The 17,514-nt window shown below is 36.1% G+C and overlaps 1 protein-coding gene across 6 annotated transcripts in view; it reads left to right on the forward strand.

Annotated features, from left to right (window-relative positions):
* pard3bb (par-3 family cell polarity regulator beta b) overlaps nucleotides 1–17,514 on the forward strand; it is a 332,607-nt gene that overhangs the window by 87,462 nt on the left and 227,631 nt on the right. For all 6 annotated transcript variants that reach the window (XR_009272746.1, XM_058786234.1, XM_058786238.1 and 3 more), the window contains exon 5: nucleotides 2,139–2,218. Coding sequence is in view for 5 of the 6 variants with exons in the window: in XM_058786234.1 (XP_058642217.1) it covers nucleotides 2,139–2,218 (80 nt within the window). In the remaining variant the exon portion in view is untranslated. The remainder of the gene's footprint in view (nucleotides 1–2,138; nucleotides 2,219–17,514) is intronic.

The raw sequence follows: 17,514 nt of genomic DNA on the forward strand, positions 1-17,514 counted from the left end.
TAAAATGGGGGAAATATCATTATGAAATAAATGTTTTTCTCTAATACATGTTGGACACAATTATTGGCACCCCTAGAAATTCTTATGAGTAAAATATCTCTGAAGTATATTCCCATTCATATTCACAATTTTGAGCACTCCAGGGTGATTATGAACATGAAATTATCCAACCATGGCTTCCTGTTTCACAGAAATATAAATAGGAGCAAATTCCCTTAATCATCCATCACAATGAGAAAAACCAAAGAATATATTTCTGATGTGTAGCAAAAGAAAATTGAGCTTCACAAATTAGTGAAGTGGCTTTAAGAAAAGAGCTAGAGCAGTGAAAATTCCCATTTCAACCATCAGGGCAATAATTAAGAATTTCCAATCAATAGAAAATGTTACGAAACTGCCTGGAAGAGGCCGTGTGTCTATATCGTCCTAATGCACGGTGAGGAGGAGAGTTTGAGTGGCTAAAGACTCTCCAAGGACCACAGCTGGAGAATTGCAGAAAATAGTTGAGTCTCGGGGTCAGAAAACCTTAAAAAAAAAAATTGTCAAACAGCACCTACATCAGCACATGTTGTTTGGGAGGGTTTCAAGAACAATTCTCCTCGCTCATCCAAAAACAAACTCCAGCATATTCAGTTATCAGACACGACTGAACTTCAAATGGGACTGGCTTCTATGGTCAGATGAAACTAAAAAATTAGCTTTTTAGCAGCAAACACTCAAGATGGGTTTGGTGAACACAGGGATAAAAAGTACCCCATGTGTACAATGAAATATACTGCTGTATTTTTGATGTTGTGGGCCTATATTTCTGCTGGAGGTCCTGGACATCTTGTTTAGACACATGGCATCATGGTTTCTATCAAATAACAAACGGATAAAAAATGACTGACTCTGTTAGAAATCTTATAATGGGCCATGTTTGGAACTTCCAACCGGACAATAATCCAAACACAAACCTCAAAAACAACACAAAAATGGGTCACTGAGCACAAAACCAAGCTTCTGCTGGCCGTTCCAGTCCTCTGACCTGAACCCTGTAGAAAATGAGTGAACTGAAGAGAAGAAGCAGCAACATGGAGCTGGGAATCTAAAGGGTCTGGAGTGATTCTGGATGAAGGAATGGTCTCTGATCTCTTGTCAGGTGTTCTTTAACCTCATCAGGCATTATAGGAGAACATTTAGAGCTGTTAAACTGGCAAATGGAGGTTTCAAAAAGTATTGAATAAAAGGATGCCGTTAGTTGTGGCCAAGGTGCATTAGAGAAAAACATTTATTTCATAATGATATTTCCCCCCCATTTTAAATTCTTATTATCCAATGAAAGGTTAGATTTTTGTGAATTTTTTAAATAAAAGATCAAAAGGATTAACAATGCAGATTAATTTTCACAGCCTTCTTTGATCATATTTACCAAGGGTGCCAATATTTTTGGCCGTGACTGTATATATGTATATGTATATAATTTTGAAAATGTTTTAAAATATACTTTGTTCCTGTGGGCCATTGTGTCACATGTTCCTTCAGAAATAATTCTAATATAGCAGTTATTAATATTATCAATATTTTTGTGGAAACTTTTTTTTTTTTTTCAGGATTCTTTGATTAATAGAAGGTTCAAAGGAACAATATTTATTTGAAACAGATCTTTTATAACATAATATATATCCTTACTTACACTTTGTTCAGTTTAATTTCTTTAAAAAAATATCCTACCTTTAAAAATTTTAATGGTTGTCTATACCTATATAACAATACATAATTATAAACATACATTTGTATATGTTTCAAAAGTATGTGGTAAAAAATATACAATATATTTCATAGCTGTATATATAATAAACTATAATCACACTTTATTTTTAGGTCCAATTCTCGCCATTAACAAACCATTAACTGCGACTTTTGCCTCAATAAACTCTGCTTATTAATAGTTAGCAGTGGGTAGGATTAGGGATGTAGAATATGGTCATGCAGAATATGTGCTTTATATGCACTAATAAACAGCCAATATGCTAGTAATATGCATGCTCATAAGCAACTAGTTAATAGTGAGAATTGGACCCTATAATAAAGTGTTACCTAAACTATATATTGCAATAGCATTTTATGTTATATTTTATTTTGTGTGTTTGTTTCAGGTACCCCTCTGCTGGTACGAAGCAGTAGCGATTCTGCTCTTGGTCCTCCTCAGATGGAAGATGTGAACGGCAGAGCCATGGTAAAACTGCACTGACACACTCAGGGTCTTATATCTCAAAGCTCTTTAAGAGTGCTGATCTCAGGTCATCATCACATAACAATATACCAGCCAAAAACTATTATTATACATCACTATTATGTCTAATGTTCAATCAATGTACAGTATGCTGCTATAAATACCTCGACCTTACAGACTGTGCTGAAACCGTCTAGCACAGCTAAACATGACGCACAGGTGGTGTCCAGCTCATATAGCAGTTAAAAGCACCACATTGCATCCTATTGATCTTATAAGATATGGTTTCATGCTGGTTTTTTGCCGTCCGCCCGTCGTGACTACATGAATCACACTGATGTAGCTGGAACCAAACTGCCCTAAGTATTTTTTTTTTTTTTTTCCAGCATGTTGATAAAATGCCTTTATCAGTGAGATTTTGTTAAACATGGGTGCACATTAAACCTGGATAATGTTGAGTTACAGTGTAGTTTAAGTGTGTTTAGGTACATGTTTTCCAAGCCACAGCTGCTGTTTTCAAACACGTTTCCAGAAACACATCACCTTTAAAATAAAATTCAGCTGAAAACATACTTAAACCAAAGGGTTCTCGGTGCATTGTAACTTATTCTTAATGAGAGAGGCTTTTTTGTGGTTGTTTTGCAGAAGGTCTTTGTCTCAAGGTTTCCATTAAGGCTTCCAGACCGAAACCAGCAGCGAGACATTGATTCACTATTTTGTGTTCTTTCATAAGTGTCCCTTCTCTTTTGTTGCATTTTCATTCGTTTGCTCATTTTTCCCCCCTTCTTCTTCAATAAAATGCTCATCTAGAATAGCCCCAATGTTCTGATGAAATGGCATATGAGCAGAGCTGTATCGCTGCAGTGTGTTGAAGGCATTTATGGAGCTTTGTGGAGTTAGTGAAGTATAGCCATTTGTTTCTCTCTTACGTGCTCTCTCTCCCCCCTGGTCTGCTTAATGGACTGTCTCGCTCTCCCCCCGCCTGCTTAATGGACTGGCTCAGAATAGATGGAGTTTTTTATGATTACCACTCTGCTCATTCAGAGCCTTTTATTGGAGCATCGTGGATGGCTTTAATGCACTTCACCTCTCTTTCTTTCGCTTTTCTCGCTCTGTCCTCATTCTCATTTTTTTGTGGCTTTTTATTTGGTTTCTTTTTGCTTGATTCTGGTCCCTCTTCTCTTGCTATGTACCGCACCACAGGCTTACAACCAGTTGTATGTGGGTTTTTGTGTGTGTTTTTGAAAAGAAAGTCCTGCTGTTTGGCTTTGCTATATATTTGCTTTGTCTTCTAGTGCACTTTTGTCAGATTTAAGGCCTACTCGCACCAAGTAATGGAACAAAGTGACACAAAACAGACAATTTTGGAAAATGCCTTTTCACTCTGAGGCTATGAGTGTGATAAAATCCTGGTCAGTATTATTTATGCACAATTATAGATCATACTATTTATTTTATTTACAGTACCTTTTTTATTTATTTATTTTGCTTTTTTTGTCATTTTTTTAAATTACTATTTAAATGGAATAATTTTAGTTTATATTTCCATTTAGAAATGTTAGTGCTTCAACAGGCCAATACAACTTTTTTTAATTTTAGGTTTATTTAGGTTCATTTAAATTAACAGTATACTATTAGTTTAGTTTAGTTAATTTTAGTTAGTAAGGTTGGGTATCATTTGAATTTGATCAATTCCAATTTTGATTACGGTTCTGCTTATCGATGCCAATTCTTAAAGATTCCCAGTTTTGATTCCAGTGTGGTTAAAAAAAAAAAATCATTAGACCAAAAATAGTCAAACATTTAGTCAAAATATTTTTTTTGTGTCTTTTTGCAAAAAACATTTAGTTGTAGCTGAATACCATGAACAAAGAACAGTAGGCTACATAAAAATTGGACTCGACTAAAAGCTGTTGTGCAAAATAGACGATTCTGGATGAATTGAGTTTTATTTCATTTTTTAATTTATTTTTTTATTTTGCTCTCATTAGACAACTAAACAAAATAACATGCTATTTATAAATGTATGATTTAATGACTCACTCAAGATTTGCTTGTTTCATTACTGGATGAATCAGCGTATTCGAATAAATCTCTGTAATGAATGATTCAAAGATGTGTACATTTTTAATAGTGCCTTTTCACCAACTAAATCAATTTTTATTATTTTACAACAAGTATCCAATTCCTGACCTTAATAATCTTATTTTTTTATTTTTTTTCTTCGGGCCTGGAAGTTTTTGTATGAATATTTTTATGTTTGGGATGTTTGTTTGTTTATTATTTAATACATATTTATTTATTTATTTATTTTTACATGCCTACTGTTTTTGTAATGAATTTTATTATTAATCTTAATTAGAATTATTTAATTGAATATTTTTAGAATTTTTGTAATTATAAAAAACATTTTTTTTATTATAATTTTATATTTTATAATTTTATATTCAATTATCATTATATCTTTTTTTCTAGTTTTTGATCTGATAGACATTTTCTGTGAGAACTCGTGATGTGTAACTTGCACAAAAGCCAACATGGTACTGTTTTTTTCACTGAGCGAAGAAAGACAAAAAAGTGCAGAAAAAGGTTACTTCATAATCCAAAAAAAGGAGCATAAAACATTTAACATCTTGCCATACTGAACTTTCACACTGCAAACAGCCCTTTACATGTACTGCAGTAGTGTCTGAGTGACTGATACAAGTGGCCGACAGCATGCTGGAAATTAATTCGCATTTTCTCTGTTACTCTGAGTGGTTTTAGGTCCTGTGTGTGATTTATGTGTGTTCTCCATGCCTGTTATAAGCTGAGATCACAGCAGAGGCATTCCTTCAGTATCAGGTGGCATGGAGGGGCTTTTGGATAATTTATGTGTCTGATGAGAAGTGTTTTTTTGTCTACACACCCTCGGACAGACAGGAAACCTGCGGCACGACACCAAACTTCAACACAACCTGACAGATAAAGCCTCAGTACCAGGATGGATGAGTTTATCCCTTTCCTCCGGGGTCAGAAGACCACAAGCGTCTTACACCCCCAGCTGTCCCTGAAGGGTTAAGGGAACTCCCGCTCTTTCCGGGTGACAGGAATGTGAAGCGGACAGCGGAACCTCAAGAGTATAATGTGCTCACGCTCACACACCTTTATCAGTGTTCCGGAACGCTCCACAAACATTCTCAAACAGAGACTGTTCCTTCTTGTGCAACCCGATTCCTGCGCTTCGGCCTCGGTCTCTGTCCACAAGACCTTTGCCGTCTTTTCTTTGTTGGTTTGGCCCTCTTCCTTAGATATTCATTACACATTAAAGCATTTTTCTTGGGTGCCCTCACACCTGCGGCCGTCCCCGTTTCCTCTTCTCTTATGCTGCTCCATGCTTCCTTCATCTCTCCCTTCATCGCCTGTATATCATTTAGCAGCCGACTGGCTGACTTCTGTGTTTTCATTGTATTTAAGAAGCTTTATTTCCTGCAGGGCTTACAGCACCTGTGGCACGTCAGAGATGGAGGTTCTCTGCTCTCTTTCTGTCAAACAAACAAACACACAAACTTGCAGACGTATCTCTTTCTCAGATACACACACATAGATAATAGGTTGTGCAGTGGAATATGGAAAAAGTATTTGGGCCAGATGGTGGGTTGCTGCCTTTACAGTTTCGCCTTGTTTGCACTTGTTCTGATGTGGGGAGAGGGTGGTTTTGCATTTCTAGACTTTTGACTAATAACATAAAGGTTCACATTGCAGCCAAAATCATCTAGGCAAAATCTGCCCACTTAGACAGGAAGAGATCATCTGATGACAAGTTTTTTTTTGGATTGCACCAGCCTGGATGGGGAAAGAATAGAATAGAATAGAATAGAATAGAATAGAATAGAACAGAATATTTTTTTGAAGGTGTCAAATGTGACTGCACAGACTTTTTTAATGTTACAAAATAATTTCTGGACAATCATGTGACAAAGACTGGATTAAAAAAAAATCTTTCTGAAGACTTGCTTAGCAAGTGCTCTGCACTTCTGAGAGCTCATGTTTCATGTTGTTTTCAAATTGTGGTTTGGTCCCTGTAGTTCAGACTAGTAGAGCACTTTTCAACCAGTTTAATAACTTGAAAGTATAATCTTGTAAGAAAAAGCCACTTGAATCCAGTATAGAGGATAGTCTTGCCTTGTTTGCTTGCTTTTAAGTGACTCACACAAAACATTGAATATCTCTCAAAGATTTGACACGGTTCGCAATCTTTTGTTATAAGTTAAACCAAAAAAAATCAGTCACTTTGGAACGGGCAGTTTCAGTCTGCTCTTAGGGTTTTTGTGTGCAGATCTATCATCTGAGGCTATACTGAAGAGTATTCATTCCAGAATAGTGCTGTTCACCTTCCTGCACTTGTAGGATGTGAAACACAAACCATCTAGATTCATTTCACACATTATTAACTAAATCCACTTTAAAAATCATTCTTTTCAATTTGAAATCAGAACTCTAGAGGATGGAGACCGCAGATAATATTTGTAACCTTGGAAACTGTCACTTGCGGATACATTTCTACAGGTATTAGTCATGAGAGACAGAGATTCCTCAGGGATGTATTTGTCCTGTGTGTCCTAGTCTATTTTTATACCCTCTGAACGTCCCATAAGAACCAATTAGTTATGTGGATTTGTTTTTTTCTCAGCTGGTTGTTATGTTGGTGGTCCGAGTGTGAACCCAGGGACCTCACCCTGCAGTCCCACTGGCCGGCACAGTGTTTCCAAGAGGGTCAGCCAGCAGCACACGTCTCTCATCTGGGATCAGTGTGTTCACTTCTTGGTGTTCATACAGAAGTCCAGTGGCAAAGACCACACTTTAAGTAAAAACCAAAAACAAACACAAAAACAACAACAAAAAAACATTTTTAACCTTAAAAAGATTTTTTTTGTTTTGTTTTGGTTTGGTGGTTTCATTTAGTTTTGTTTTGTTTCGTTTTGTTTTCATGGGAGATGTAAAGATGTGACTACTCAATTCATAAACAGCTTTTTTATTTTTATGTTTTTGTTTGTTTGTTGTTGTTTTTTTCTTTTGTTATCTGATACATGAAAGGGGGAGAAAGTAAAGCTTAGAGAACTTCTTTAGAAAGTTTGTTTTGATTTGGTCTTTTGTTAAAACATTCTTACTGGCCCCCAAACCCTTAGTTTAGTCATGTGCTATGTAGATATGGCAGTTGTCCATGCAAAATTAATATGTGCTGATTAATTCATAGTCACAGTAACCTGCTAAACTACTAGTTGTCCGTGTGGTGTTTGGTGTTTTGTGTTTTGTGGCAGGGGGAGAAGTAAAGCTCAGAGGACTACTCTAGAAAAAATAGCCACTAGTTCAAAATTCGCTTAGTTTTTTAATTGCAAAACACCAAGGAATCTCGTTTTACCTGATTGTCACAGTGAGGCTCTGTGACTAGAGACTGTTATAATGAAAAGGACTCTTACTTTGACACATACATGCATACTGTGTGTTTTGCGCAAATTAAACACCAGTCAACACAGATATGTTGGTCATTGATCGTGTGTTATGTAATGTTGTTCCTGTCCTTATGTAACTTCTTTCTAAGTTTGACATTTAATGATTCATAGCATTTATGTTGATTTAGGTATTGTGTTGTGTTAAGAAGTAAAGTGAGACCGGGGATCAGGTTAAATGTTTATTGTTCTTGTATAAGAAATTACATATTATAAATAATAATACTTGCATATTGGAACAGTTTCCCATATCAAACAGACAAAACCCGGTCACAGTAAATGCTCACCATTTTGAAGATCCAATTCCCGCCAATAGATGGCATGTTTCATTGTACTCATGTAGGAAGGGGGATGTTGGTGATCTGTTTAATTCTGGGTTGAGCAATGTTAAGCAGTAATAATTAATTGAGTTTGTTTTGTTCCAGATTTTTGTGGTTTTTGTCATTATAACAATTTACCTCTTTGTTACTGTTAAAGTAAATTTATTTGTTTTCTTAAATTTTTCTTTATTACCTTTAATTACCAAATGGTTTAGTCCAAGTAGGAGGGGCTTTGTCTTTTTAAGATGGCCTCTCAGATTTGTTAAGAGACTCGTAGAGTGAGTGGGGAGTTGATTTTGGAGTCGCTGTCTTTTGGGTCAATTCGTTAAGTTGATATAGCCAAATGGCTGTTTGATCAGCTTGTTTTTATGTTTTTGAATTTTCATTGTAAATATATTTGGCGCACTTTTTTTTTTTTTTAATAACTTTCAACACAGATACAAAACAGAAACAAACACACATTGCCAGATATACAACAAAAGATAATACAGAAGCAAAATTATGAATCGTCTATACACCTCTAGGAACACTATGTCATACCAAACCGCAAAATGTCACAGGTAGAAGCATTTATGCAATTAAGGTAAGGTGTCCATATACGATTAAAAGCATCTGTTGTAGAATGAATAATACAGGTCAAGAGTTCCAGAGGAATAATCTCCCTAATAACTGAATGCCAGCCTTTGATGGAGGGAGGCCTATCACTGATCCATGACATCAGTAGATTCTTCCTGGCAGCAAAAGTTAACAGACTAAAAAGTCGCCTTTCAAATTTATTAGAAATAATCTTACAGGGAAAACCCAGAAGAAATGACAAAGGATTTAGCTCCAGATTCAAACCAAAAATGTTATTTAATTGAGTTACAACTCTGGACCAGTAAGCCTGAATCATGTGACAGTTCCATGCGCAATGAATATAATCTCCTATGTTAGACTTACATTTAGGGCAAAGTGGCGAGTGAGATGCATTGTATTTATGTCTTAAGTGTGGCGTTAAGAAACCTTCATTTTTGCACTACTGGGAATAAACACTCTGAATTTTTTTTGACTCCATTGTCACGTCACCTTATTTTTACACCTCCATCCGCCGGTGCATTTGGAACAGTGGTGTTTATGCTCTTTAGAACATCCTTGGGCCCCTTTTTTCCGCAGTTGACACACCACTGGCTCCCTTACACAGATATTAGACATTTTTTCCACACCTGTATCCAGCAGGATTTGGAGAACAGGTTCAACTCTTACAGCACACCCTAGAATATCAGTAATGCTGAGTGACCGGCGTAGTCGAACTCCTCACATCTCGACTCTGTTTTCACTGTGTTAAACTTACATGAAGAAATATGGCAGTATTAGTTTCACTTTACTCTCAGCCATGAAATTTAATGTGTGATGTCACTGCAATGGTAGTTAAGGGTCACAGGTGACATTCTGACCTCAGCTTACACAGAAAGACAGATTGTGTAATGCTTAAGACATTAATGTGGATAAAATACACATAAATCAGTGTAGAGGCAGAATGCATGACATTATTACATGTTATGAATAATTTGAAATTGCACATATAGTGATTTTTGCTGACTGTTCAATGAAAATCTTTTATATACTAGAATATTGTACAGTGATGCATATTTTGGTCCAGTCAAGTTAAGTTGTTTGCCAATGAAAGATACTATTTTTGGTGTCCATAATACAGAGTAATTACCTAGTTAAGTACTTGGTAGTAGCTGTTGTACTTGCATGAAACAAAATGTCCTTACCATGTAACTAAGTTATGGAAGAGCCTTTACTTACAGTTTGTAATTATGTAGATTTAATAGGCAGCTACTGTTACACATATGTAACAGACTGAGTCTGTTACACAGCTACTTATGTAACCAAAATATTGTTGCATATGTGTTGCAGACTTTATACAACATAATTATAAATGTAAGTACACAGACATAAGCTACTTAAAATAAAGTGCATCAAGATTGTACTTAAGTGCACTAGTAGCTGTGTAACAGACTCGGCCTGTTACATATGTGTAACAGTAGCTGCCTATTACATCTACATAATTACAAACTGTAATTACAGGCTGTTCCATAACTTAGTTACATGATAAGTACATTTTGTTTCATGTAAGTACAACAGCTAATACTAAGTACTTAATTAGGTAATGACTCTGTATTATGACACCTTAAAATAAAGTGTTACCCTATATTCTTTTTCTTTTTATATGAAGCTTGATGCAACATTCATTGCAAATGAATGAGTGAAATCTGGCATAAATTCTAAGCCACATTTGATGTAAAAAAACACTAAAATATCAAAATAGCTCACCTGTGAGTTTTTATCACAAACTTCTACGGTTTGTGATTTCTCTTGACACATTACTGCTCTCATAGGGTATAAACCCATCATACCGCTCAGTCCTGCATCAGTGGTTTTGTGCTTGATTGTGTGTTTTTGCATCCTAGCATCCATCTGCATAAAGATGAGCATGTTTCCATGAGTTTGTGAGACACCTTGTGACGTCACGGCCTGACTTGTGCCTGATTAGCGTAGCCTCACGCTGTCTTAGACTCCTGCCTGTAGTGTGAACTCTCGCACACTCTCTGCGCTCTCGCAAGCTTCTTTAAAATGACACTCAAAAGGGATACATGATCTCAAATTAAAACGGCTCTGCTTTTAATCCAACAGCCTCTCATTCACAAACCCCCAATTAACATCAATTTCTCTGTCTCGCTTTCTCCCTCTCTCGCTCTCCCTCTCTCTCTTTCAGCCCATTGGGTGTAATTAAACTGGCACTTTTCATTGATGAAGGCTTATGTACAGCTGGAGGAGATATGTGTTTGTGTGTGACAGAAAGAGAGCGAACCTGAACAAAGAAAAGCCAGGCAAGGAAACCTAGAAAATGTGGCAGGAGACCATTACTGGGATTTTTCACTCCCTGTTTTTGACATTCCCAAGCTAACAAACTATGCCCACGTGTTAAACATGCAGCAGCTACCGAATTTAATGCAATCTCCGCCCCTTGCTATTAGTATTTCATATGTCTTTAGAAATAACAGAGCTCAATTTTCACAACATGTTAGCAGTAATAGTTTAATGTTCAGTTTTCCTTGGCAGATAGCAGAGTTTTGTGAATAAGGTACAACATTAGCCTAATTTACATAGGAAAAACATCATTTAAAATACAGTGCTATAACAACTCATTACCTATTTAAACTGGATTGCTTATTGAATAGTGAATAATGTACTTAAATAACAGTACAACTGTTCAGTAAATCCACCCCTCTGTCAGTTTGACTGTGTATCTGTCTGTCAACTCTCTGTGTAATAGTTGATAATGTAGATTTAATGTACGACTGTTTAAATCAGCTATTGTCCATCCTAATCGCTATAATCTCAATAAGAAGCTTTTATAGGTATTGTCATGTTACTTCGTTTTTCTATTCAGTTGATATGGATGTGCATTAATGTAATTCAGCAATAAGCTTCTGAGGCAGATCTCTCAATGGCTAAATGAACTAAATGAAGCTGTATTGCATGGCTATTGTATTCCGTCTCATTAGACAAAACCTATGAATAAATTTGACTGCTCCTATGTTAATAGAAGTTAGAGAAGAAGAAATCCTGTCATGAAAAGCAAGTCTATAAATATATATCAGCGCTGTGAAATAAGTCACACCTAAAATAAAAGTTTTTGTTTACATAATATATATGTGTGCATATCTATTATGTATATGTGCATGTATATATTTAAGAAAAATGTTGTTTATATATTAAATTTTTATATACAATATAAAATATAAGAATATGAATATATAAATGCATATGTAAATATTTAAAACTATATACTGAATGTGTGTATATCCACATAATAAATATACACAATACACATACATATATTATATCTGTATTTAATTCCATTTACTTGCTATTTCAACTAGCTGAAATAATAGTAATTAATTGCAATTTTAGTTAATTACAATGACCATGTTCTGGAATTTAAATGTAATTTCAAAGGCATTTTCAGTTATTATCTGAATGGCACACTGTCCTAAAGGGCTGCTTTCTTTCTCTTTGACCTACCATTCTTCTTCATGGTCTTTCACACGTCTCCACCTCTCTCTTTCTTCTCTGCTGAACCTGTCTGCTCTGCGTGTTCCTCCTCCTGGCTGCAGGAACATGCGGCGTGTCCGTAATAAGTGAGTGTGCCTGAGAAATGACAGGGTTAGAGCTCACTAATGCACTCAAAGTTGCACCCTTCTATACTGAAAACCACCAGAGAGGGAGGGAGATGGACAGAGAAAGAGAGGGTCCACACTACTCTATACCTGATTGAGGTAATAGGCCTTTGTAATTGTTCAGATTGTCACTTGCCCTTTTCGGCAGAAGTAAGTGGTTGGAAAAGGGAGAGAAACGGCCCTTGGCTTTGCCCTCGCCTCCCACCGAGGAGCACTGGCAGATATTTTAAACTTTTCAGAAAAATACTCTTCCCTCTCCAAAGACAAAAGAAGTGCTGAACCTAACCCATTTGAAAGGATCTTAAAAGCCAAATTGGTGGGTGTCAGTGATCCAGAATTTCCCGCAGACTCTATTTGAGCTTTCACAGGCCATTATTTTAAGTGATTTTGAGATGTAATTAGTTTGGACGCAACAATTCTTTCAGATAATTATTGCCGTTTTATTCCAGCATTTAGGTGGCCATCTTTAACTAATGGAAGTTTAATCACCACTAAATATCCAGTACATTACCCAGCTTGAATCCCATTGTTTTTTTTGTTTTTTCATTCAAACTAACCAGTATCTTAAAAAAATGGAGAGATTGCTAATCACTTCCAACAAATACTGTCAGCATTTTTGTTTTTGTGCATCTCTCATTATCAATTATTATCAAAACCAAGTCTATTTTTCCATGTTTTCACATCTCCTGTAAGTTTTCTGGTCTTATGACCTGTTACATGCATGTTTATTTGTCTGTATCTGCCATCATTAGAACAGTCGTCCTTTGGGAGGATCTCAGAGACTGCTAATTGCTCTGGGAGTATTTTTTCGTATTTTGAACCCTGTGGGTTTAATAGTCACCAAGAAGTGATACTTTAAATGTATCACTTGTTGGAGCTGTGATGCCTCTCTTCCTGTGGGGTGTGTGTGTGTTTGATGGTAAATAACACCACGCTTCCTGTGAGGAATTGGTTGTATATTGTTGACAGAGGTCTTTACCATCTTTGCTCGTGGATCACCTGCTGTGTCGATGGGAATAGACACGTGACCAGACAAATCTTGTAAACGTTGATCTTTGACACTTCTTTGTTCAACTGAATAAGGTTTAAATTCTCTGTCCTCTTTAAAGGGATTTGTTGTCATTGTTTACTCGACATTACCCTTGATCATTTTGTCTTTGTTGCATTGATTCCCCGTATTTGTGTTCTTCTGTTAAACTTACAGGGCACATACAATGAAATTGTACTTCCAAACTCAAAAGTACTCAAAAAGTGGTCCATACAGCTTATGCACTATATTCCGAGTATGTGAAATCAATTGATAGCTTAATGTGAGGAACAGACCTAAATTGTTATGCGTCAGCAACATGGCACTATGAGTGTCAAACACTATGGTACTTCGATGGAACTTAAAAGGTTAGTTCACCCAAAAATGAGATCTCTTATCAGTAACTCAACCTCATGTTGTTCAAAGCCCATATGAGTTTTGTTAATTTTTGTAACACAAATAAAGATATTTGAATGTACCCTTAGAGATTTCTTTCCACACTTTTAAAGTCCATTCCAACAAAACTTTTAATGCATCATATAAATCAAGTAATAAAAGTAATCAAGCAAAGCACAGTAAACAAGCATATTTTGAGCTTCTGTTTACCATTTTTATTATGCGTTGACCAATGTTTATATATGAATAAATTATGTCTTTTCAGAAGACTTGAATTAAACAACTTTCACCATGTATGACCTTTTTGATGTTTTTGGTGAACCTTTGAATTTTTTGAAAGATTTGGTGTAACTTTTAATCGAGCGACAGACATCTGTCAGGTTTTATTAAAAATATCTTCGTTTATGTTTTGAAGATGAACAAAAATTTTATGGGTTTGAAATGACATGAGGTTGAGCAAATGATGACAGAATATAATTTTTTGGGGTAAATTATACCTTTACCCCCATTTCACAGACAAGGCTTAAAGCCTAGTCCCAGTCTAAAATGCATGCCTGAGCCATTTTAACTAAAAGAAACTTGCACTGACTGATCTTAATCTAAGCCTTAGATTAAGTGAAACCAGACTTTAAAGTGCGCCCTATTATGGGTAATGAAAGATTCATATTTTGGTTTTGGGAGTCTCCAACAACATGTTGACATGCATGCAAGGTCAAAAAACACTTTTATTGTCTTATAATATGCATTTATTCTTACCTTATTGCTCAACGACTCCCAAACAATTCATTTAATGATTCATTTTTCCAAACCCCTCCTTTGTGTGACGCTAGTCTGCGTGATTGGTCCGATTGGTCTCATTTTCATTTCGTCTTGCCTGTAATGCCTGATAAAGCAGAGTTTGTGAGTGCAGTGCTGCTTTGTGTACAGCGTTACCAGGGAAACCGCTATTTTTAACGCTCCAAAAGCGGCACCTAGTGGCAAAGAATGAATTTGCATTTTCATTCAGACCAACACGAAAACACCAACAAGTGGGCGGGCAATATGCTACTGTTTCATGTTGACATGATATGGCTTGGGATTCGTTTTAAAAACAACTTGTTTCAATGATTCAGAGTCGACTCTTTCATTTGAAAGACAATAACTTTATACACGGTGCACTTTTAGATTTAAAACTTTGCAGGATGTTTTCATTCACTTAGAGCTGTGTTACACACTGCATGAAAGGTAATTTTCAAAAATCCATAATAGGAGCACTTTAATATTTACCAAATTCATATACTGTAATATTTGGATGGAACTCTACAAATAACAGGGTAAAATCTCCAAAAACATGGTAACACCTTTTTTGTCAGTGTATTTCCAGATTAATTTGTAGGCCAAATGTTTGCTTATGTGTTTGGTTTGTTTTTTTCACATCTGCATTGATTTTCCCAAATCCCAACAACATTCCGTCAATGCCGTTGTAGGTCTCGTCCATATTTTAAATGGTGAATGTAATTATTGTAATGGTGTACATTTGAAACTGCGCCGCTCATTGTCTGATAGCCATCGTAAGCTTGAATGAGTAATGGGAGCAGATGTCTTCATTTAGAAAACAGGTGTATGTGGTGTTTGACTTGGTTAAAACGATGAAACACACACCTATATATAGACAAGCAAACTCTCATAACCCTCTCAGCATGTGGTGCGTATCCCATCATACCCTCCAGTGTGTTTGCTTCCCCTCTTGGCTCTGTCAAGGCTGTCGCCTTCTCTTTGTTCGGCACTGTTCCATTACTGCCAGCTCCATCCGTGTCATTCATTAGTTGAGGGTCAGCGCGAGGAGATCAGGCACTACGAGCAAATAAAACCGGTGACATGCTCATCAGATCATCAGTCAGCCGCTAGATTAATGCTTTTGTTCTTTAATTAGCAACAGCATCAAACCGTGACTCAACCGGCACAAACTAATCATTAAAAATGAGAGGAGAATGAATCACAGGCGCACTCTTGTTTTAATTTTTGTATTTATTTATTTATTTTTTTGGTGGGCGTTTATGTAGCTTGTGCGTGCCCATTAAAAAGATGTTTTGTGTGTGTATTAACAAGGGAACAAGCCATCAGTTGTCACTGTTCGGTTAATTGTTTGTGGCGCCTTGACGATGAAGGTAGGCGTTCTGACATAACTGCACATGCTGGTAATGTCAGCTTTCAGGAGGAGGATAGGATGAAGTTAACGCTTGTAGTCTTTTCTGGGTCGACACTTGAAGACGCTTTTACCATGCAAACATTTATTTAGTGCCTTAACCTCTGTATTCAAAGCTAGTGTTTGTTACAAAGGCCACATTGTCAAGGGAATGAGATATTCAAGCCACATCCAGACTTCTTTATTGTAAATACCAAGCTGTCTTCAGATTTACAGCTGCTACATGAACATCTTGATGTTTTAGCGGTCTAAAATCTTGCACTTTTGCCTTAAGTATACTTGTAATGTTGTTGAAAATCCAGTTTTACAAGACCGTTGTCCTCCCTCTTGTCGACTCTTAGGATTAAATAGGCTGTTTTTTGCAACTGTACTTTTAATATAAATGATCTCTGTTATGATTTGACTAACTTCATTGCATAGGAAATACTTATGAATGAGGTTGGCATTTGAGCTGCTTTGTGTTTTGAACATAAGTGTGTTCAAATTATAGTTATTTACTGGTTTGGTTCAAGTTAAGAGTTCTGGATAGTTCAACCAAAATGAAAATTGTCGTCATTTACTCAACCTCAAGTTGCTCCAAAGCTGCATCAATTTTTCTATGAATTTTTTTTTTTTTTTTTGTGGTTGTGTTCAGTGGAAGTCGATGGGCACCAGAATTCTTGGCTAATTTTTGGTTTGTTCTTTGCAGAGGAAGGAAATTTGGAACGGCATGACTGTTAGTAAATGACTATAGAATTACAATTTTTTGAGTGAACTATCCATTTAAAGTTCTGTTCACACAGGAAAGAAACTGTAGCTATAAGAGAATAGCGAACTCCACACTATAACCTTAACAATAATGACAGAGCAATGAAATCAGTGGAATGACTTTCAAAGCATGTTTTTCTGTCTGATTAATGATAAATTCAAAGCATCTGCTGCAGTTGAGGTGACGGAACACAGCGCATGTTAGCATAAACATCATCATCTGTTAGTACGGAGGCTAAAATATTTATCTTTATTTGCTATCATTATATGTATCACTCTTTTTGTGAAGGGACACAATTACAGTTAAATGATAGCAAGTAAGTTGCTTACAGAATTAAATATTTAAACGTAGCTTTATACTTAAATATTTACTTGCATAATCCATTGACATACAAACCATTTTGGATCTGTCAGGTACAGTTATCTAGCTAATATGTCCGTTTATATTTCTCATCTGGGGCTGGGTATCACCAGTTACCTCACAATAAGATGTCCATTTTGAAACATGCCATGATTCGATGTCAATCTACTGTATCAAAATATCATAACTAGATAGTAATTTTAAAAAAGCAGCAAATATGCAAAAGAGTCTGAGAAATGTTTTTGTTGGTTTACAGTAGCTAGTCTAGCTCTTCATTTGGAAATGACTTATCTTTGAAAATTGTTTTGTTATATGAATGCATACATGGACACGAGCGCCTAAAGTACTGGTAAAATATTATGACAAAACACTTTGGAACAAAATACTCTTTTAGGTTATGCCTCATACCTGTTGAGATTCCTGGCTATGTGCAAGAAAATTCAGCATTATTGGGCCGGCCATGTGGTATATTAGACATCCTGATCCTTTCTTCTCAAAGCTCCTGACCTCGTTCCTTAAATCACACTTTTGGCTTTCTAAAGGAC

This window comes from Onychostoma macrolepis, chromosome 09 (assembly GCF_012432095.1).
Source record: "Onychostoma macrolepis isolate SWU-2019 chromosome 09, ASM1243209v1, whole genome shotgun sequence".
NCBI classification, from domain to species: domain Eukaryota; kingdom Metazoa; phylum Chordata; class Actinopteri; order Cypriniformes; family Cyprinidae; genus Onychostoma; species Onychostoma macrolepis.